The 23746-nt window shown below is 37.9% G+C and overlaps 2 protein-coding genes across 5 annotated transcripts in view; one reads left to right on the top strand and one right to left on the bottom strand.

Moving 5' to 3' along the window:
- Window positions 1-983: 983 nt before the first annotated feature.
- On the bottom strand, window positions 984-11774 carry tm6sf2 (transmembrane 6 superfamily member 2). Its single transcript, XM_031749607.2, has 11 exons — window positions 11735-11774; window positions 11384-11504; window positions 9386-9489; window positions 7055-7152; window positions 6787-6890; window positions 6056-6138; window positions 5506-5630; window positions 4703-4804; window positions 3710-3802; window positions 1972-2091; window positions 984-1326 (listed from the first exon to the last, which is right to left on the bottom strand). The coding sequence occupies exons 2-11, from the start codon at window positions 11461-11463 to the stop codon at window positions 1090-1092; spliced, it is 1146 nt and encodes a 381-aa protein (XP_031605467.1). The 5' UTR covers window positions 11464-11504; window positions 11735-11774; the 3' UTR covers window positions 984-1089.
- A 4921-nt stretch (window positions 11775-16695) lies between these two features.
- The window catches only part of si:ch73-63e15.2 (protein strawberry notch homolog 2), a 63234-nt gene continuing 56183 nt past the window's right edge, over window positions 16696-23746 (top strand). For 3 of the 4 annotated variants that reach the window (XM_031749637.2, XM_031749636.2, XM_031749635.2), the window contains exon 1: window positions 16697-16872. The gene's annotated coding sequence lies outside the window, so the exon portion shown is untranslated. Of the gene's footprint in view, window positions 16873-23746 lie in introns of all 4 variants that reach the window. The other variant, XM_039606477.1, reaches the window with a different exon arrangement.

The following is a 23746-nucleotide window of genomic DNA, read 5'->3' as shown; positions in this document are numbered from 1 at the left end:
TTCTCTGTATTTATTATTGTAGGGTCTACCTTACAATATAAAATGACTGTTGTTGTGATTTTGGCACTGTATAAATAAATTGAATTGAACTGAATTACAAATCAAATTAGTTTTTTACAAAAGCTAATTTCCAAAGAACCAGCCAAATATAAGTGAACAGAGGGCGCAGCTTGTTGTCAAAGTTAATATTTTATGTTATTTCTAGTTTATAAACTAGAAACTGTTTCAGAGAAAGAAGTCCATAGAAGCTGGGCTGATGTAGTGCACTGATCTTGTGGACCCTGTACATTTTTAAATGAAAGCTAAACTGCCTTTTTTTTTTCTTTACTTTTTTTTTTCTTTTTTTTAGAGAAAAACTTGAATGATTGTCAAAGCCGATTATTTTCATCCTTTTGAGGCCATGGATATCTGTACCTAATTTTGTGTCATTCAGCAAACTGAATAAAGCTTTAGTTCAAGCAGGCCACTGTTGTAGCTAAGCTCAGCCCACAGGCTGATCTCAGTGACAGTTCAAATCAGCTGAAGGCTCATTTGATACCTTTCTATGCACCAGCTGCCACGTCACGTTCAGGAGCTGTCAGAACATTGAAGTTTTGCTCTACTCTCCACTTTATTTTACTCTATGCAATATTTGTCAACACAAGAAGAATAGTCTTGAAATCACCAAGTCACTGCAATTCATCATGCGGGCACATTATCTTAATTAAATTCAACCTGTTACTTACTTAAATTTATTTATAAACTAAAAGGGTTAACCCCTATTATGGCACTCCAAAAAAGTGAACTGTTGAGTTCTCTCAGTATACATCCAAGTGGCTCTAAATACTCCTGCTTTTCCTATACATCCTTTCTGCTGCCATGGTTATGTATAGATGATGGTATTGACATTGACCAATTTGTGGTTTTATTGTTTATGCATATAATATGAGAAAAAGATGCTGAAAGCAAAGAAATAACCAATAAATCCACAGACATTCAGCAAAATAAGGTTGTATTTTGGCATTTTGAAACATGGTCTTTCAAAGAAAAGTTCTTCATGAATCATCAGATAAGTAATTACCTCCAAAGGTCAGAGAAGATTAAAAATGATCATTTCAGTTTATACTTGGTGTCTTTCTCTTCGCTGATTGGTAAACCTGTTTGCCCAGGGAAGGGAGCAATTTTTAGGAAGAAATAGGGATTGCTGTAGACCCGCAGGGCCACAAGGACGGGGGTGGCTGCATACAGCAAGTTAGCTGCCAGCACCAACCAGAAAGCATCACTTGGAATGCGATACGGCGCTGTGGTGCGAGGGTGGAGGAATCCCCCGATGTGGGACCATTGGCACTGAAAGGAGAAAGAGAAAGAAAGAGGTCAAACTGTTTGCATATAGGAGGACATTACTTTACATATCAGCTTTTACTCGTCTCTTACTCTCTCTGCACACTAACTTGATGCCTCAGTATTTCTTTCCAAAAATTATTCCAAAAACTATTTTTTCCACTGTTATTAGACTATTAAAATATACAAGATAAAGCTTCTAACAAAAAAGATAAATGACATCTGAAAATGTCATCTTTATGTCTAACTGGGAGTTGGCTTAGAAGACAGAGAGTGTGCAAAAAGGCTTTAATCAAGTAGTTTCTCTTCTCATGGCTCCAATCTTTCTGTCAGAGCAATATGGAGAGAAAGCACCACCAGCTTGTTTGTTACAGAGAATATGCTTCAAAGGATAAATGTAGTCCAGGTCATTTTTAGAAAGATGAAAGCTCACTAGAAGGAGTTAATTGCCCTGACATGTGTTGGACCTCTTCTTATTTAACATAAACGGCAGATGGAAAACTGTAATAGGTCAGAGGCAGCAATTATCGCAGCAGCTTCCAGTGCAGAAAACTGTCAGTGAATCTCGCATCAGTATGCAAAGACCTGTAGCTTAAACTATGTATTCATAGCAATTTTCTTTATTTACAGTCTGTCCTCTGGTGGCGTTACCTGGATCATAGCTCCGGCAAGAAAGATGGTCCAGTCTGGCATCCATGTGCACCCAGGCTTGAGGAGACCATAAACAAAAGCACCCAGCAGGGGTAGTGCATAAAAGAACAGGTGCAGCATCTAGGGAAAAAAAGCTTGCACCATTAGTCTAATAATATGAAGATTGTTTTATGTCATATCTCACAATCCTAAAAATGTATCTTTCTCACAGTAGGTAGTCTCTCTCTATAATATCTTGTATATTCCAGGATATATTGCTCAGGACATGGTTGGACATGCCCAACAGAGCTGAAAGATTCTTCCATCACTGTCAGTCAGTGTTGTTGTTGAGCCCTGACCAACAGTCCAGCAGACAATTAATACAGTACATCTTCAGTCTCCACTGGCCCACATCGCACTTCAGCTACTCACAGTGAATACAGAAAAGGGCTGCTTAATCCTCAAAATGCAAACACAGAGCGCCCTTTAATGTGCTGCAGAAAAGTAGCACTAATCGAAATAAAAGAGAATTAGTATTGGCAGGTATCACAATTAAAATACTCCGCTTTGTCCCTTCCAGACAGTTATATCCTGGGGGTTAATTTAACCTTTTATCCCACAGTTGAACTGCATACATTGGATGAATGTACAATTAATTCAATAATTAAAATGAGCAGACAAAAAATAATCAAAATAAAATAAAAGTCCAAGTACTTCTAAATCATTAACTTTAGCACTGCAGTGTTTTGCTGCTTCTCAGCTATGCATGCTCTCTAACACAAATTCGCACCCTCAGCACAAATTACCATTTCCACACAAGGGTCGTTACAGAGAGAGTCTTGACCTTCAACTTAAAATATTTGGTGCATGAAAGCCTGTTTCCCACTTTATAAAAGCCTCAAATTATACCAGTGAACGGTTTCCTTTCATTCTCGGTCTTAGGTCCAGATGAATTCTAATGAGTTGAGCTCAGGGCCTGAAAGCCAATCATATATGCCCTTCAGTCTTTTGTTGAAATGCCTTCTTATTGCAGCCACAGTAATCTGTCGCATATCATTCATCATCATCAATGAATAAAGAGGTTGGTTAATTCAGAAACTGAGCAGGATTGCCCGGTAAGCCAAACTTCATTTGATTTCTTTGCACATGCCCATGAAGCCTTGGCAGTCACACACAAACACAGATCTGCAAACGCTGCTAAGCAAGACGTACTTCCACATGCTGCACACGCATCTTCCTCCCGCCCAGCGAGATGCTGATGGGGGGTTTGGGCAGGGATTACCTTATCAAGTTCTCAGCATGCGGTTCATCTGTCTGATCATTGACTCTCAATTGTGCCGGGACTGCAGTCCAGACAAGGTCTTTGGATAACCTATTGACAAAGCCATGTATGCCAAACAAAACACAACAAAACCCACGGCTACACAGGGTCAGAGGAAGAAAAAGACAGCAGACCAACGCCCGTCAAAGTAATAATGTGTTATCCATCTTAACCAAATGAAAGACAGACACAAAGATGCTCTGGCCTCTCAACCCACGCTCGTTATTGCTGTAATGATGAAAAAGGGCCTTGTAATCAGCTGCGAGTTGAAAGAGTGGGGGAGATAAGGGCAAGCTTCCAGCACGCTCATAGCGAGATCCATGAAAGCAGAGGTCCATTATGTGGCTTGTTATTTAAAATAGACTGGAGAAGAGCTTTCAGGTGTTCCAGCAGCGGCAGGCAGAAAGGCTGAGTGTGGTGAGAAAATAAAACACCCACCATAACTCTAGGGTAGCCCACAGGATCCTTCAGGTAAGGTTCATACTGCTTCAGGTATATGGAACAGGCTTCTAGTGGAGAGTCCAGAGCCACCTACAGAGAGCAAACAACATGATAGAAAAACCTTACAATGTAGTTCAGTTTAAGAGAACAGCGGCGTAATATACCAATATACCTTGTCAAAATAACAAAATGAACATCCAGAGAAGATTTGTCAATGTGACTAAACAGAATAACACACTGAGAATGGTCAAAGGAATTGCTTGACATTTTGGAAAACATGTTTATTCACTGTACACTGAGGGGTTTGTGAGTTTCTGCCTGCACTGTGTCACACCCTCTCTAAACCTCTCACTCTCTTGTCTACCCTTTTTTTAGGTCTGTCTGTCTTCCAGGAGTCAAGAAGCTGTCAGAGTTGTTTGACTGCACCTTGAGCAGGAGTGTCCAAAAAAATATAAAATGGGGAATATCCCAGGAGTCAGCCTGCATTCAAACATTCAATTTTGTTTAGAAAGTTTCCCAACTGAGTGAAGTGACCTGAAAGTATCAACATCGCAGTGATAATAAGAGCTGGTCGACTTCTATAAATGTTAACATGCTTACTTTTTTAGAGCTTTTAGCATAAAATAAACTGTACTCTTTGTTATGTGAAGGAGGAAATGTGATCATTGTCAGTTAATGTGGATTTACATAGGTAGTTCCTGTATTGCCAGGCTTAAGGAGTATGATCGCTATTTGAAGTCACAGAAAAGACCAATAAAGAAACGAGATACACTGAATCCAGAGGAAAAGATCATATGACTAGATGTGATCTGACAAGCACTTCATAACCTATATATTATATATGTCTTATAAAATACTATTATTTAACTCCAGCATTTCTAATAAAATGATGCTTCTTATCACTTGTTGTTTTTTTTTCACTTTCTTTTAAAACTACAGTTGTAACCCTTCATTAAACTCAATTTATAATGTTATATGTGACATACTAACCAAGCCTCTCAGAATGGTGAAGGCCATGGCAGCTAACAGCAGAACCAGCAGAATGATGTCCAAAGGACGCCAGATCAGCTTCAGGCTCTGAGCATGCTGGGCCTGTGGAATGTTAAGAATTTGTTGATTTGTGAAGAGGACTCAAAACAAATATATTCACTTGTTTCTCCTTCACTATGAAAAGTATTAATTACAGGTCCTTTAAATGAAAGACATGTCTAAGGTCAGCCTAACTTGAACTGAAATGAAGACCACAACAAGTTATAGCTCAAATACAACTTCCCCCAGGCTAAGACCATAAATGTGCAATCAGACAATCATGGCTCAGGTGTCTAAATGTTGAGTTTCATCTATGTTTTGTTTTTTTTTATCAGCTCTGACTGTGAGGATAGCATGGAAGCAGAAAGCTGAGTTAAAGGAACGGTACCGGTGAGTTAAAATGGCTCATTTCAGAGAAGGAATACACCGGGGATCAGAATAAGAAGCATTATTTTAACTATGAGTTGTGCAAGGTAATTCTAGTACAGTCCAGAAATGAAAACATGTAGCTGGAAATCTGCATAACTGAGGCCCTTTAAGACTCAACTGGAACAAAATACTAGATTATATGATAGAAAAAGCAAGAAGCTAAGATTTAATAGTTGTTTTTAAAACACTAACAGATTCAGCGAGCACACCACACTAACTACACTAACTGTTGCACAAATTTTTCATTGTTTGGATCACATTCACCTGGATAACAATGCACCTCTAAACCGCTCCACAATCATATAAATGTCTAATTATTCATGTTCTGGACTTACATTGTATCCACCAATGAGCGGTCTATCCTTGGGCCGAGTGAATAGAAGGATTGCTCCCAACACAGGCATCAAAAGAAACAGAAAATTGAGCCAGAAGGCTGGATGGATCTCTGACCCATATTTACCTGCCACAAAGAGAAAGATAGACACTTATTGTCAGCATGCACTTAACCATACAAACACAGCCTGTAAACATCTTAATGTAAATGAGTAATTAAGCTTTCTATTAAAACCTCAATTGTGACACTCGAGGCAAAAGAGAGATGTGCAGAGTATCGATGGTAACATAACAGAGCGAACATCACGTCGCCTGCAGACAAGTTCGGGCTTCTGACGCTTATGTATGCAGTTTGAAATGCCAACAACAGATGCTTTAAGTCTGTTTGCTGCTTTGTTCTGTGAGGTTGTGATGGCAGGCGAGACACGGGGCATGTGTGTTTAGTTGGCAGGCTGAACTGTGACACTGATGGTACAAGGCAGGGCAGATGTTTGCCTGATTAAAGCTTGTCATCGTGGGACAGACAGAAAGCGGATTGAAGATGCGGCTCACCTGCCACTATCCCGACAATAAACACACTCATGTTGGCACACAAAGAGCCAGCCCAGAACAGCCCCAGTGTGCGGTAGGCTTTCCTGTGAGAGAGACCGAAAAAATACAGAAAGAAGACTAAAGAGATCAAATGAGATGGAAAGTTATATGTTAAATTTCAAGCCTGGGTAAGTTTAAATAAATGATATTTGAGAACTTCTTATATCCATCCTACAGATAACACAATGCCTAGCTCAGTTTCTAAAGTGACAAAAGGCTGATATTGTTTAAAAGAGGATTTAATATCCATGATAGCGCCATCCCCAAGGCAGTGCTCCCCCTGAACTCTTGAACTCACTGGCTGCACTTTATGACTAACTCACTCAAGAGGAGGTTTTCTTTTAAAAAAAAAAAAAAAAAAAATCTTTTTTTTCTCGAGCAGTTGTCTGGGATTTATGTGATAAATCCACCCATGAATTTCTAAAGTGAAACACATCATTGGCTCAGCTACTATTTCTTTAAAAAAAGCTCAAATACAGGAAAAAGATAAGCCTGAAGCTTGACATATGCTGTAAAAGAAAAGTTAATCTTTGTACTGAAATGCATTCCTGCTGCTTTTACACTTTATACACAGACAGTTTTCATACGGTCCTGTGTGTGTTTTCTCATTTTGAAAGGGACCCTACCCTGTAGATCTCTCTCTGTTGTCATTTAATGCAGACATTATGTGATGTGACTTTAGCATCACCCACCTGTCTGTTATTCTGCTGATCATCATCAGGTACATGATAAAGTGTGCTATTCCATCCCAGTAACACATCATGATGCCATACGACGTTCCCAGATAGGGCTCTCCCTGAAACACAGAATTTGTACATAAGTACATACCTCACAGCATGCATTGCAAATTTCATATACGTTATCATATTTGCTTAACGTGGTTGTTTGTGCTTTGATTAGTGTTTGTTGGGTGTTGTTTTAGAATTTCAGAATTTTAAATGTTAATGTAATACAACCTACCGTCTTCTGGTAAAACTCCATAAAGCCAGAAATAATGCCATCATATTCCAGAGCACTTGTCAGGTCAATGATACACGTGAAAGAAAACTCAGCAAAAACTGTAGGAAAAAAAATGGTTTAATGGATATTTAAAAGACTAACCTGTGTGCTTCATACCAGAAGCCCTGTTATTTCAGCTCTGTGCCTGGGTATGTGTGTAGGTGATAATTGGTAGTGTACAATATCTTTAGAACCTAGAAAAACTCGTAAGGTTAAGCAGGTTTACTCGCTTTGAAGACATTATAATTTTAAAAGTTACTCTTTTTGCATATTCTGACACCTGAATTCTTCTATAAATTACAGTATATTAGAACATGACATCAAATCTTTCTAGATTTTCTGAGCCTTTTTCATTGTTTTTTGTTTAAAAGGTTTTCCTTCAAATGGCAGGTGATTGATTAATGGAACAGCTTGGGGAGAAAATTAAGTCTTGAGCAATGAGGTAGACTGGAGGCGTGCTTAAATCGAGCCCATGGTGAACAGACTTCTGTCCTTAGGTTAAGGACCCAGGAGAACTGAAAGGTCACGTCTAACAGACAATATTTAAGAATGAAGCCACACATACACATTATTGGCATGGAGGGCTTACTATTAATATAAACTGTAACAATAACCCTATTGTTATGAACTATTATTAATACTGCAGTTTACATTCTATCTAAGCTCTCTTTGAGAAATTGCAAAGTCTGAAGTGTTGCTTTACACCCATATTGCAGCACTAAAATAACAGAATGCAATGTGCCCTTCAGTATCATTTGCATACAGTATGTTTCATTATAAAACAATTGACCAGCAACTCCCTTTCCAGATGTCCAGACTTTATCTTAGGTGTGATCTAATTGGCTTGGAAATGATGTGATTGTGAATGCCACTGAGCAGCAGCATGACTTTTGGTAGACCATCTGGTAGAGTTATCATGACAGAATAAATGATTGCTATTCTACAGCACAGCATAGCAATTATTATACAACACAACAGCCAACTTCTACCCATTGCAAACTATACTGTACTGCTGATTAGATTGCTACTTCCATTTATGCATTGTGCACTGTTGCAAGTGTTAGTACTTTTGCACAACAGCACGAAGCTTGTGGGTTTGAGTCTGCTGATCAACTAGAGCCTTTCTGTGTGGATTTCCCAGATTTTCTCTGTGTTTGTGTGGATATTCCCCAGGTTCTCAAGCGTCTATGAACAGCCTCAAGTTTATTGGGTTTTTTTGTTGTTGTTTTTTACTTTATTTTACTGTTTCATTGTAAGTTAGCTGAGTATCTGGATCTCAGTTACAAATGTCCATGTTGCCCAGTACTTATATGTGCAGGCTACAGCCTCCTGTACAGAATAAAGTGGGTATAATCATTGACAGATAGAAAAAATACACGTGTGCAGTTTAAGTCAATTAAAAGAGAACACCTGTAAAAGCCATTACAATGATCTACCACCTGGGCACTGCAGAATCTGTGTTTCTATACAGAAACCACTGTTTCACATATTGTCTCCCTCATGTAATCCTGAGGAGCTCTACCATGTTTATCTAGAGATCTAAGAGGTGATATAGCAGAGAGATTGTGGCCCTCTAGCAATGAGAAAAGCCTGCCACTTCTTTTCCCTTAATGTTTTGGCTCTTATAGACAACACCAGCACTGCCTTGAGCACCTAATGCCAATAGTTCCACATTTCCGCCCAAATAGCCTAGCCCCTAGCATCTGCTGCAGGGATCTATTTGAGGCGGGAACCCTGGGGTAGAGAGGAAGCTCACTTTGACCGGTCACACTAATTCACATTACAGCACAAAATATTTTAGAATTCTTTAAACTTGCATGAAAAGTGCACAAGCTGCTATTGTTATATGACCAAAGTGAATACAAAGGTCCTCAAATTATTCAGACTGAGTCAGTAGGGCAATCCAGATTCTACTATACAGGAGCACCGACCGTGTCCTGTATTACGAAATAGCTGTGACCTTTTTTCTTAAGAAGCAATCAAGAACTCAGTTTCAAAAGAATAGCTGAAAGGTTAAATAAGTGCAAGAGCTGTGAGGTTTGTCAGTCTGCAGGGAGCGTTTGGGTCAGTCACGCTTTAGAAAAGCCTGGTAAACCTTTGCTCTGAGCCTAATCAGTCTAAGCTGCTTTCAACATATCAGGTGAAATCACACAGAATACAATTCATGTTTTCACGCTTCTGTAAATCCTTTTGTGGGAGTTGGAACAATGCATGGCAGTCATTAACATTTCATAGTGTATTTGGAAATGCAACGCAAGTAAGTTGGGAAATGCACATATTTGCGTTGATTACCAAAGAATAAGAAGTCTTTAGGTGGGTTGCCACGAGTGATGAGGAAGTAGAACAGAAACACAATCACCAGCACAGCGACACCAATTTCCAGAATCACATAAGGCCTGTGGAAACAGAGAAATGTCACTGTTACGTAAGAAAATATCCATATTTTTTAAACAATCTCACTGCTGACACTTTTAGATAGCAAGCTATCTTTGATTTTCTGTTTCAATAACCCATTTCTCCTATGGAAGTTCTGACAGTCTCCTCTGCAGTGTTAAATTACTAAACAATAAAGAATGAAAAGACAAGGTGAATAATAATCATCCAACACCCATAGTTACCACTGGAAATTCTGTTGCTTGCATCCAGAAAGCGCAACGGCACTGCTGGTGTGGTAGTTTGTGTATGAGATGAAATGAGATGGTAGTGTCACGTTGGATTTATTCATGTGCAAAGTACAAGTAGAGCTTGTATTGTTAATCTCAGAGCTTTTGAAATATATTGATGAATATGAGGTATTACAGTCAGCTGACATTTGGCAAGAAAACTGTAGTTAGGGTTATATATATATATATATATATATATATATATATATATATATATATATATATATATATATATATATATATATATATATATATATATATATATATATATATATATATATAGATATATATATATATATACATATATATATATATATATATATATATATATATATATATATATATATATATATATAGATATATATAGATAGATAGATATATATATCTACATATATATATATATATATATATATATATATATATATATATATATATATATATATATATATATATATATATATATATATATGTACTTTCCCACAGTCAGTATTCATCTGCTATAGCCCATCTCTCTTGGTGTAGTAGCTAAAAGCACGTCTTTACAAACTTTAATCAATCATAGGCAGAGGTGTGGGATGCAGCAAGCTAAGGCCATGTTAGTTCAGCATTGCCCTCCATGTTTACTGGTCAAAGGTACCTCTGCCTTACACTGGAAAAGATTAATGTGCTCAAGGTATCTCCTAGTAAACAACATTGCATCCTCGCAAAACTCACAGTGTGTGCTCACAGAAGGAAAACAAATGCTATGAGAGCAAAGGCAAGCTCCCTAGCTACCCCTCCAATTCAACAGTATGGGAAGATTTATGCACACAATACCGTTTGTTTGTGGAGTGGAAGAGCACAAGGCATATTGTATGTCAAGAGTAATTTATCAAACTCTTCTGTGCAGTCCATATTGACTGTCAGTGTCCACATGGGCAAATAAATAAATAAATGTATGTGTGCAGAAATATTCACATAGGAAGAATAAAAAATTCTGCTGAAATGCCTTGTGGGTGAGGGAAGACTAAAACATGCATTTTATCACCATCTTTGTTTATTCGGTCTAAAGCATTATAATGTTTACCCATCAGCTGCTGACAATCTTATAAAGACAGTATCCTAATAAACAGGCAAAACAGATACACCTTGAATGAGAACGTGATCCCTTAGAGCTTAGAAAACCAATTACCCCCATCATCATAGCAGTCATATGATTATGCCCACAAACTCTGTTTGCATTGCCTTCTATTTGCTCCCTTTTAGTTTCTCCTGTCCCTTCAAGAAATGTTAGCTTTAAAGAGTTTGCACAGCTAGCATATACAATCTTTAAACGGATCGCATAGAATGCACCGTGTTGAATATGATCAAGAATTCCTCAGCTTGTTTTACATACTGTATAACACAGTCACCAGTACTAATGCAGTTTGAGTTTTAAGCTTACAGAGTCCTCTAGTGGTAGAAAAGTATACCTGCTGTCACCCAGTGATACTGGAAGGATTTCTAACATTACTGTATATTAACAATTATTCTCATAGTTAACAAATGCATGTGTTGTGAGTGAATAATATATAATGTGTTACAATGATTTCATGGGAAAGACTGTATGTATTAAGGTGATAAGAAATCAGCAAATTTAATGACTTACTCTTGAAGCTCGGAGATGGTGTTCATCCCATAGAGGATGCCAAGGGCAGAAAATGAGAATAGAAATACAAAAATCTCCATCTCTTCAATAGCTGTTCAGCGCCCTCCCTGCAGGATTCACACTAAGGGTGAAAATATAATGCAATTATAAGTGAACAGCATTCTCTTCCAGCAATAAAAACAAATCAAATAGTCGACTGAGCCAATATTAATAACATCAGTACATTATTAACTTGAAAACTGAAATTAAATGGCATTAAGCAAAATTAGATGAATGAGTTCCACAAAGTATCATTTCAAATGAAACCTCTAATAGTGAATTAAATGAAAAAGAAGGAGAGCAGGGTCTTACCGTCTGGCTACCGTTTGGTGAATTAATCAAATTACTGCTGACCCGAGGCAGACATGGCATTTACTGGGGAAATAATGAGTGGTAACAAAGAAGCTTTTCGGGGGAAAGTTGGGCAATTTGGTTTTGTCAGAGATTTACATAAGTCGTATTAGAGAATAGGCCTACATTCCATTTTAGGGCATGCAACGTTTTCAGCTTACGTATACTGATTATGTGAGGCATTTAATGCTTAGCTATATGAAATATGCCTTCTCTATACGCAGACATACAATACAACAGTGTTGAATTGATACGAGCAAAAACTAAATCAGAATTTGATTTATATTAATGAACCCTTTACAGTCTAAGGTTGTGAAAATGTCCACATATCAAACATTTGAGCACTTGTGCAAACTTCCTGCAAGAAAATAGACCCTAATTGTGTTGTTTGTATCTTCTGCGCATTTGATTCTAACATTATTCTAACATCATATCAGATAGGAAGTGACATTTACGTTTCTGCTGAAACAGGACTGCATACACCGTGCTCTATTTAAGTAAGTCATCTGCTTTCAAAGAGTTGCAAATTTTCCACAAAAAACCCCCAAAAAACAAACAAACAAACAAAAAAAAACTGAAAATATCCGTAGCATTTCTATAGTCCTGTCAAAGGGATTGCTGTAGACCGTTAATCAGTGAAATACAGTCAAGACTGTAGACAGGAAATGTTTCCGCAGTGCTTTTTCTACTACTTATCAAAATTGCTCAACAGAGCCAAATCCTCACTATGCCTGTGTGCCATGGCCTGGCTTTATGTTCTTTCGCACAAGGGCTTGTTGGGCTTTTGAGGTCTCGAACTTTAAAATCCAGCTCACGTCAAGAAAGCATTGTCAGAAAAATTCCACTAGGGTGAGCCAAACGCTTAAAAAAAAAAAACAAATCATACTGTGTTGATGTGCAAATAAGCTCTAAAAACTACAGTTAATTTTGAACTTTGACATAGAGCATATTTTTATTAATGATGCACATGTCACTCAGCATTTGCTCAGAGTTTTATGGCAGAAACTGGGACTTTATTTGTCCAGTTATTATTACTGGACAGTGAATCAGCTGAGGGATGAGTAACTGTCTTATGTGGAAACACCTTCACAGATGAGCCAAAGTACTGTAAAACTGCAACTAGAATGCATTATGATGGTTTTATTTTGCTCTCACATACTGTATCATCAACCACCACCTCGCTAACACAAGAGAGAACAAGAATACTTGACAGAAAGAAAAGAGCACCACCCTGCCAGTATCTTTCCAAAAGAAAAGAAAAGAAAAGAAAAGAAGAGTGAATTTGAATACAAACAAATGTGCACACACATACACATCGCCCTTTGCTTCCCACCACCCTCTATTGTTGGGAATAGGAGGAAGGCAGTTTTACCAGGAAGGCCATGGCAATGTGTGTTTGCTGGAAACAACTGGATCTCTTCCAGCTCCGTTGTTCAATATCACAGGATGGACAGACTGATACCAAAGTGAATGAGTGACCTGCAGGATGAAGAAGAGCATGTACTCCATTTCACATCTTAAATGAAACATGCTTTTATAGAATAACTGTCCATGGGGAAGTAGTCTGATAGATTTGCTGAAATGAAAGTGGAGTGACATCATGGTTGATATGCCACTGCCAGCCAGTCAGGTTGCAATTTATGTCCATGTCTGTCCAGGCTCATATGAAGTGATACCTTTGTTTGATTGTAATAAAAAGGTTACTTGAAGGTTATGCTAGATTCATAAAGGTGATTCTGATAGAACACAAACACACAGGAATGACAATGCATGAGTAATCAGTGCATGACTAAAGGCTAAAAGCGTGTTATGTGAGGTGATGCTGACACTGACCTTTCAGCTGCATTTGCCTAGACCTGATTTCATAGTTAAAAACAAAAGAGCGACAAAGAGATGAGTTAAAAGCAAAATATATGTACACTATGACAAAATAAACTAAACAGAATCATTTACCCTACAATCTAAGTGAAACAAAGAGAATAAAAGTGGCTGGACTGCAAGTATTTAGCCTAGATGATATTACATAAATGTTTTAACAACACATGGACACTGTTTAAATATTGTACTTTATGATGGTTATGTCCTGGGGGGGAAAAGGATGAAGGTGTTGTCAGAGCTCCAACTTTCTGATGACCTTTCCCTTGCGCTCTTTTTCCGGGAAGAGTTTACATCTGTTAAATGGAGTAACCGGCAACCAAGTATTCATACTGCCCATCACCCAGTTTACTGGACTTCTACGCTTAGAGCAAAGCTCCAGAGCCAAACAATAAAGTGGTGAAAGCTGTTGTGATGAATGATGAGGTTGAACCTGAGCGGGAATACCTGTGACAGCCTGAACTTTTCCAGTTGTCTTAGGCAGTACATACGCTTTGACCTTTGCGTAACAAAATTTAATCAGGCAGTGTTAGTTTACGAACAAAAGTTTGTGCCAAATTTCAAGAAATTCCTTCAAGGCATTCCTGATTTATCATTTTTACCTGCGCCAAGGAGTATTTGTGTGCATCCATTCTGTCGTTCTGTCTGTTAAGAAGAAAGCTTGAAAAGCTTTCAGTTAATTCAGATAAAACTTTATAGCTGTGTAGAGTGGGGTCGTGTTAACAGTTCATTAAAATTTGCCCAAGAAGGTCTTCATGATCAACGTAACAATTTATTGGTCCAAAATTGACAAAAAGCCATGTAACTTAAGAAAACTATGCTTCTCATAATCGTTGTGTGTATTGTCAACACAATACACACCTTTACCCACATCACACACATTGCTGAAGTTGTAGTTGTGTATTATTCTGAGTATGATGAAGCACACATTTCTTAAAAGCTCTAAATGTTACTGAAAAATGACAATAGGTTTTCAGACTGACAATAATGGGTTGGCATGGGATAATTTTGAGTACAGTTTATTGATTTTATTATGACTCTTTTATATGACTGTTCATTTACAGAAAGAGGTTGTAACTGTTAAAATACATAACAATTTGAATAGATGTACGATGTTGCTGAATACATTTTGTTTTGTTTTTTAGGAAACAAAATAAACTTCTGATCAAAACCTTTTGTTCATTAAAAAAAAAGTATTACTAAACATTTAAACTAATTTTACTAAACAATGAAATGAATGCTATACATGTATAGCCACATAAAAAAATAATGATACTAAAACCTGCACTTTCCACTGGTTATTGCAGTTATTACTACAGTTGGTTTTGTTTGTTTGTTTGTTTGTTTGTTTGTTTTTACCATTTTTACTGCAGACTTCTTAAAGTACTTTTAAAATACACAAAAAAATCAAAATGAATATAATATATAAAAAATGACTATAAAAAATATAATACTATTTCCTTAAAAGTGAATACTGTCCAGTGAGTTAGCTGCCGTGGAAGAGGTTTTTCGCTTTTGGAGTGCTTTTTGTCATTCATTTTATTTATTAAACCTTTATTTAATCAGGAAGTCCCTTGAGACCAACTGTTAAAACTCAAATGTAACATCAACACACATCAAACAAAATAAAACAAGTCAGAGTCAAAATAACACAAATACAAGGTCCGGCTTATAAATAGTAGCTACACTCTTCAGTTGCAGAAGTCTTTATGAGAGCTCTGAACTCTCCCACGGAGATAAAAACATTCAGCTTTAATGTGCGCTGAAGGTTATTCCATGACAAAGATCCAAAGTTAGAGCACGTTTGTAGAAACTGAATGGCTGGATCAATAACCTCACAAAAAGAATGAAAAAACAGAGAAATATACACCCTACATATAAAGATATGAATATCAAAAAACAACTGCATAAAAACGTAGCAATAAATCGTTTAAAGTGGCATACTTTAAGAGTTCAATTTTATTTATATAGCACCAAATCACACCAGTCACCTGAAGGTGCTTTATACTGTGTGGTAAAGACAATACAGTAACATAGAGAAAACCCCAGCAATCACACAGCCCCCAGTGAGCAAGCACTTGGCAACAGTGGGAAGAAAAAACTCCCTTTTAACGGAAAAAACCTGTTAAAGATCCAGGCTCAAGGAGGGTCAGCCCTCAGCCATCCATCGGTTGGGAGTGAGATGAGGTAGACAGGACAAAAAGCACAATGTGGACCAGAGACAGAGATTAATAATGACTAACGATTAAATGCAGAGTGGGTACAACCACAGAAAGTGAAAAGAGGTGAGTGAAAAAGAAACCCTCAGTGCATCATGGAACACCTCCAGCAACCTGGGCCTCTTGCACCACTAAGGAGGGGTTTGGGGTCACCTGATCCAGTCCTAACTATAAGCTATATCAAAAAGAAAAGTTTTAAGCCAAATCTTAAAAGCAGAGAAGGTCTCTGTCTCCAAACAGGGACCTGGTTGAACAGAAGAAAAGGCCTAAAAACTGAAGGTTCTGCCTCCCATTCTACTTTTAAATATCCTAGGAACAACAAGTAAGCCTGCAGCCTGAGAGCAAAGTGCTCTGTTGGGGTGATGTAGCACTATGAGGTTTAACCTCTAAACTTTTATAACCTAATGCACACTTACATTGAGTTGCATATTGTTTAAACCAGTACAAACTGTGTATGTCGGTGTTATTTCTTTATTTTTTTTTTAAATTTATATTGGTTTATTGTAGACTTACACTTGTTTTTCAAACTATGTAATATTTAATTTATTTATCAGATAGTCGATCTGAATTTCAGGCATCTGCATACCTTTGACTGAGCTGCTTGTTATTATTAGGGTATCAGTATTTATTGCTTGGCCAGCTGTTTATTAACTTAGCTATAACTGCTGAGCGCTCATTTGTCACTGCTTTATATATTTTGTCTAACTTGACACATTGTCTCGGGTGGGCCAAACACTGAACTATTTCTGTGCTCTTCTGTTTTCTGTTCTCGATCAACACGCAGAGTCCTCGAGGGATCTGAACGAGCGGCTCTGTGTGTGACGACAACGGCGGAAATATTTTTTCGCTGTTCAAAATGGCAGCGTCTCAATCAGGAAGTGGAGAAAACAACTACGAAGAATAAGTTGGATAAAATTCCCTATTTCTGTTACTTTGACGCGAGTCTTCGATCAAAATCAGGCCGTGAGTTCGGGGTTTGGTTTGAGAATAGGAAACACATCAACGGTAAGTGTACTTCGATTATATTGGGAAAACGCGAGCGACACATCGGCAGTAGCCTTATAACAAGATGCGTTCAGGGCAGCCTCTCCTAGGCGCGCACGTTTCTTACGACGGGCTACGCCGCCTCTTCGGCGCCTGGACTGGATTAAACGTATGGGACGTTATCGATATACTTGTAATGTTGTGAAACCAATGGAAGTTAGGAGCCAATAAAACACACGTAGCGCTGTTAATTACTTCGTTATGCTGTGTTCGAAAAAGTCCGGTGGCTATCTAAGCTAGCGTGTTACGGAGTTATACGCTATCGCTTTAATATTAGCCAACCAGCAAGTAATTTGGGTCAATAAAAATTTCCATGCTATCTTTATCATTTAAAGAGAAACAGGTAGCAGTTGCTACACAAACTATTTTAACACAAATCTGGACAAACTGATGTTTTCTGTACTAAACTAGAGTGTATCCTCTCTCCAATAACATACAAGGGCCAGGTATGTTAGTACAAAACGAACATACCCAAAGTCGGAAAAAGGCTATGAGCTATGCTACCAGAGCTAGCACAATGAGCTATACCAAAGTATGGTTGATTTTAGTGAAGTAAAACCAAGTATACTTTGCCTAATGGTTGTTTTCTTAACCAACAGTCGTACGCGATTTTTCGGCAAGAAAACGAAGCATATTAATTAGAAGCCAGTGTTGGTTTGTTTGTTACTCCGTAATAGATATGTCGTTTGTCGTTCACCAAGCTAACAGTAGTGGCAGTGATACTGTACGCAGAGCTTTGGCTGTTTTCCTTTGTGCTGTTTAAAACCAGTGCGTCTACTTTTATCAGTACAAGCTGTATTTTCAGCTTATTTAAAAATTGCTGCTTACTTTCATCGCGTAGGCGTACACACTAACTTTAGTTGAATTACAGCAGAGGGAACAACGCCATTTAGTATAATCTCAAAGCAAGTGGAGTTAGTTGAAAAGTACTGTTGTTCTCGAGACCTTGGGGAGATGTTGCCCCAGTTTGTGCATCTAATGTATTAATTAACAAATGAGACAGAAGAAAGGCTGAAAGTTGTAAGCGTACTTGGTAACAATAAACTTTGTTCGTGTAATACATGTTTCCGCACACTTCTTTCTCATTATATGATTATGACATGTATGTACCACTGTTAGGAATGTTGTGTTTGTCAAAGAGGTGGCTAAAGTATGCGAGTATTCTGTACCAGGGTGCGTTATTTATTATACTAGAAGAGTTCGGGTTAAACACGCCACTGGCCATGTCTTCCACGAATTTAAGCTATATGTTTAATACAGAAAAAAAAATCAGATTGATGTGGCTGAAACCAAACACATTGGAGCGTTTGGATTTGACTCATAAGGAAATGAAAATGTCTCCCACATAGCTGTCCCCTCCAGTTCTTTCCTGCAATTTTCACTATTTGGTTTCCACTGTGTCTCTCGCCTGCAGCAAAGACTAGTCTAGCCCTATGCAAGCCTTGACACAGTAGGTTGCCATGGTGCCTGGCTATTTTTCTAATTATGTCATTCTCCTTTTGTTGATGGATAGTATTTGGTGGCTACGAAATGAACAACATGCTAGGCTTTTGTCACAGTTTTAGTCAAAAATACCTAAACCCCTGTGATGAGGTCAATGGACTTGGTGTTGTTTGTTGTAAAATCCCTCTTGCAGCCAAATCTCTCCCACTCTCCTGAACTTAAATGGAAACAGACAGGGTTGTTTTGTTTTTTACTTATTATATCACCTGCCCAGCAACTTAAGTACTACTCATACATAGAGAAAAATGGCTTTGAATTTAAGTTAAGTTTTGTTGGTTTGGTTAAAAGAAATAAAGTACCAATTAATCACTCATGTAATAATAGCTACTTTTGGTAACATTGCATACCAGGCTGTATTTTAAGTGCGTGTATAAAAAAAGGTTTGCATGAGCAATAACAGTGGTTGAGCTCCACTTCTATGTGTGTTTATGCTGAGCAGCTCCGCTTTTCTAATTTTCCTCTGTGCCAGACAATTGATGGCTGTCTGCCCTGCAGGGACTCTGAGGGTCACTGCACACTAGATCTGTTGGCACCATGTTTAGAGCCTGCAGGAACTACAAAGATGACACACAGAGAACATGTGGGTGTTTCACAAAGCAGGATTAGCAAGTTGGATATGCTTTAAAAGTGTTAAGACATGTCCTCCGAAATGTTTACTTATTTTTAAATAGTAATGTATGCTCAGGCTTTGTTTAACGCAGGAGTATTAAACATGCATTCCAAGGGTTGCTAAAAGGTCCAGTAACATCCACCAGATGACGTTGGAAAGTTGTTGGAAAGAGTATTTTGAATGTAGATCGAGACAAGCTGTTTAAATCATAAAATGCAAAAGCTCTACATGTGAAGATTTTACACTTTAAAAAGTAACTTGTAAACTGTAGTGATTGTGGAAAAACTGTATATTGTAAGTTATCTGAAGCCATAACAGTCTGCTTATTGTCTGGTTTGTAAATGAATTGCTCATTGAATGACAAAACCTGAATTGAAAGTAGACCTTCTGATGTCAGGAAAATTTTTAGGGGAGAGCAGTAAGGGATGTTTTTCACTAATTGCCTATGGTTTCCGCTTTTATAAAAACTTACCTATGACTCGGGTAAAAGTTTTCAGAATGTACTTTATGTTTACATGATGAGGAATATTTGCAGGGTTATTTTCATGTAGATTATCGTTTTAAAATACTTTCTGACTTGAGATGAGATTGGGAAATTAGTTATTCCTGGTCTTGTTGGTTTGGGGAGCTCAAACAGCTGTGATGCACTACTAAGCCATGGCTCATGCCCCCCACTGTTTGTGATTTGGCCTCCATTCTCCTTCAGCCCTTGTCTATGCTAGCTTGTTCCCCCTTTCTCCAATTGGTGCCAGTGATAAATCTCATTTATAGCCTTTGGGTTGATTAGAGTGAGAGTGAAAAATGTGAAGTGGAGGAGGGGTATCGGCCCTAGGTAATTCGTTTGATTCAGTTCCTGCTTTCCTGGAATCTGGGCTTCATTAGATAATAGTTCATGTACTAAAAAAATATAAATGTTTGGTGAGAGGAGAGTGAAAGCACAAGTAGCAGTTGTTATGAATATGTGGCAATGAGGCTCACCTCTTACACTGTAATATGAAACAGCCTTTTATGATAGGCTGTCTGAGTATCCCCTGTCCCCTTTCCAGACCTGGAGCCCATGTGGATCTCTCCCAAGCCACATCAGAGGTTGGTGAGACATGACTGAAACGCAGGAGAGCATACCACACTCTGGCATGCCTCGTTGCTTTGCTTTATGATTTTCTATGGAAAAAGTGTGTCAGAATACTTCTAAGAAACTCAGACAATGATTTCAAACTGGGAGTCACCCAGGAATTAGATACAAGAAGAATGTTAGTCCTTACATAGATTGATAACAGAATACAGTTTGTGTCAGTATTTCAGTTATTAGACTAGATCCATATCTAACTCCACATGGTAACTAGGGAAGAATAAGAAGAGCGGTTAATTAAATGCCAACATACAACCTAGTTTGTGAATTTTTTTTAAATGCATGAAAGGAGATTTGAGGTGTTATTTTTTTTTTTAAATGGAAAATTGAAAATAATGTTTTTTTATATGTGCTGTTGACCCTAGTTAAACGAGCACCCTAGTATGTTTCCCTGACATGGATTAAACCTAGTCCTAGATTTAAAAACTTGTTCAGTCGTGTACAACTAGGATTAGTTCATGTCTTGGAAACTGAGCCATGGAGTTTAGACATTTTAATTGTAAATATAGTAGTTTCAAGTAGGGCTGGGCCATATCATACCTTTCATGGTAATACCGGTATAATGCTGGGGAACGATAAGAAAATGAAATATCGTGATAGAATATGGGTAAAACGCGCATGCGCAGTGCCTTTGTTTTCATACGCACATGGCGAAAAAAGCATGGCGCCGACGGAGAATGAGAAGGGCGAAAGGGGATCGTTGAATGAAACAGATTAACCAGAATTGGTTTGTAAAAATGCTGCAACTTCAGTGGTGTGGAACTGGTTTAGCTTTCGTCCGTCAGATACACAACAAAGCACTATTTTTGGTAGAGCATGCTAGCGGGCCATCGTTATTACCGTGTTTTTTGGAAAATACGGCACACTTAAAATCAATCCTTTGATTTTTCTTAAAATCGACAGTGCCCCTTATAATCCCGTGTGCCTTATGTATGAATTCTGGTTGTGTTTACTGACCTCGAAACGATTCTATGTGGTACACGGCGCTTGAAAATCTGTCAAATGTTTTAGTACGACTTTGCTAAGCTACAAACCCGCACCACTTGATGGATTGTCGGAGCATTACAGCTATGGTAGGCAGGAGCCTCGTGGAGTGATACGTACTGTGCTTCAACATAATATTACCGTATTGCGTGTGTATAACCTCTTTTTAAGTTTTGTGGATATTATACATGGCTATGCTGAGGATATGTTGGCCAATTTCCACTGGAAATGCCTTTTGGTTAAACTGCCAGCAAGGAATTTGCATTTGCACTGTTAAATTTTTATATAACTTTAATGCACATAAAAAACAGCTGCTTGATAAGTGAAAATACATTGATGGGTTTTTTTGGACTAATAAAGATGTGGAGTTGTAAAGTATTTTGTCTAGTGTCAATTATATCATCAGTTATATCGTTATCGCAAATTTTCAAATGGATATCGTGATAAATATTTTTGGTCATATCGCCCTGCTCTAGTTTCAAGTAAATTTAAGATAAAGTTCTTATTGAAATTAAACATCAATCCACAGCTTCTGTGCAAGTATTTAGAGGTAAACTGATACTGGCTTTTTGGTTCCAGAGAATGATTTTGGGAATAAAAAATAATAATAGATAATAATAGTAATAATAGTAACCGGTATTGTATGTCGGGGATGCATCCTGAAAGTCGAGGACTCAAACCATCAGTCAAAGATTGCTGAATATACTTGGTGGACCATTCGTTGACAACATGCTGCTTTGCGGTTGAACGTTAAGAGAAGTTGAAATTGAAGGTGAAGTGAAACTCTTTTACCTGCAGAGGCTTTCCTTTTAGGTAACTTGTCTGACGTTAAGTTTAGTGTTATGGGAAGTTTGAAACCTGTGTGTGTGTGTGTGTGTGTGTGTGTGTGTGTGTGTGTGTGTGTGTGTGTGTGTGTGTGCATGAGTGGGTGAGTGCAAAAGAGAGAGAGGAATTAATGTTACCAGTAGCCATAGATACTTTGAAGTTTATGGCAACAGCAGTGATTAATTACTATAATCCACCATAAAGTTTCTAGATATGTAATAGTATCAGCGAAACCTCCAGTTATGTGTTGTATACTAGTTTTTTCTGTCCCATAAGAATGGAAATAACAGGCTGTGTCATGCAACTTTATGATGCTGTCTCTCTTCCTGCCCCTCATTACTGCAGAGTTGTTCCAAACGTTTAAGGTTACCAGCTAGTAAACCAGACTACAGACACAGTAGCATTTCAAACCTTAAAAGAGTTTAATGCAAGAGCTCACATGGCAAACAAGTGTTTGGTGCCTTTGTGCTTAAAAGTTAGCTTCTTTAGTCATTTTACAAATATGTTTGATCCCAAGGTCTAAGGTTTCCCAAAGTTGTCAGTGTGAGTAAATATTTGTCCTTCCGTAGTAGAGTGACACTGAATTTCCAAGAATATATAATGGGTCTAACAACGAAGGGGGGGAAAAAAGAAAGACTTGTCAGTCTGTGTGGGTCAGCTTACTCTGATGCATAGCTCAGCCACTTCAGTTTCATGTAAACCCTGAACCAAATCTTAACCTGCTTCATCCTGCGGTAAGTGTATTTGTACTGTTGGCAGTAACTTAATTACCCTTGTCCTTAAAAAATGGCTCAGTTAATGTCACTTGACATCATCCAGTTTGATTCATGTGTATGTGAGTGCATGTCTTTGTTTTTGTTTTTTTTAAGTGAGGCAAGTTAGAGTTTTCCTTGTCTTTAACATATCTGTCACATTTTATGAAATAGTGGCAATGGTGGAGATGGAATTTGTGAAAAGACTGAATGGATTTGGAGTTATTAAAAGAATGGATTATGGTAAACTACTTACTAAAGTAACATATTGCAGTACTTTACTGGAACTGCAATTGAATATTGTCTAAGTAATGACATTATACAAGTTTTTTAAATTTTTCTTTTGTTGAGCATTGTGATAAAGATGGCAGTTTTTTGTTTATTCAACTTTTCTTCAAAGATCCCCCACCCAAAACATCCATGACACGTTGGCTTTGTCTGACAGAATTTGCACTGGGCCTCATTTTTATTCATTATTTAAATGAGTTCCACACAGCACTTTTCATTGGTTGTAGTCATATTTGGCTTTGCGTGTTTTCTCTATTGTTTTTGCATTTTGTCCTCGGTCTGTCTGTGCTCTTGTTTTTTTCTCTTCTCTTTTCTCATTACCCAGCCAGTTTCAGTAGATGACTGCAATTCCCAGAGTCTCGGTCTGCTGAAGATCTGTTTCTGTTATAAGGGAGTTCTTCTTTTCCACTGTCACCGAGTGCTAATTGTTTGGGTTCCCTCTGTAGTATTGTAGGGTCTTTACCTTACAATATAAAGTATGACACACAGGGTTTCTGGATGGGATTACTTTACCATTTTATTCTACTTCAGAATAGTGTAATGCATGGTGACACTTCAATTTTAGATATATATTGTTGCTTTTTCACCTTACTCTCACCCTACGTTTACACAGCAGATCAAAGTGGCTCTGTGCAGTCTCTGCTGGTATCTGGAACACCTGAGCACAATGTGTTATAGGGTGTTTCATGTTCCTCATATAATTTTTCTGTAAATCTCATAACAGTGTATGCTCTTTGACAAGCT

Source organism: Oreochromis aureus, linkage group 23 (genome assembly GCF_013358895.1).
Source record: "Oreochromis aureus strain Israel breed Guangdong linkage group 23, ZZ_aureus, whole genome shotgun sequence".
Lineage (NCBI taxonomy): Eukaryota > Metazoa > Chordata > Actinopteri > Cichliformes > Cichlidae > Oreochromis > Oreochromis aureus.
The sequence above is the reverse complement of the archived record's forward strand: the minus strand, read 5'-3'. Positions and strand labels throughout refer to the sequence as shown.

What these genes read in the sequence shown, in the direction of transcription:
- tm6sf2 (XM_031749607.2), bottom strand. Translation starts at nt 11,463, where the DNA reads ATGGAGATTTTTGTATTTCTATTCTCATTTTCTGCCCTTGGCATCCTC. An exon ending in ATCAGCAGAATAACAGACAG is followed by an intron (nt 6,139 to 6,786) that starts GTGGGTGATGCT and finishes TCTCTCTCACAG; the next exon opens with GAAAGCCTACCGCACACTGG. An exon ending in TCACCATTCTGAGAGGCTTG is followed by an intron (nt 3,803 to 4,702) that starts GTTAGTATGTCA and finishes TGCTCTCTGTAG; the next exon opens with GTGGCTCTGGACTCTCCACT.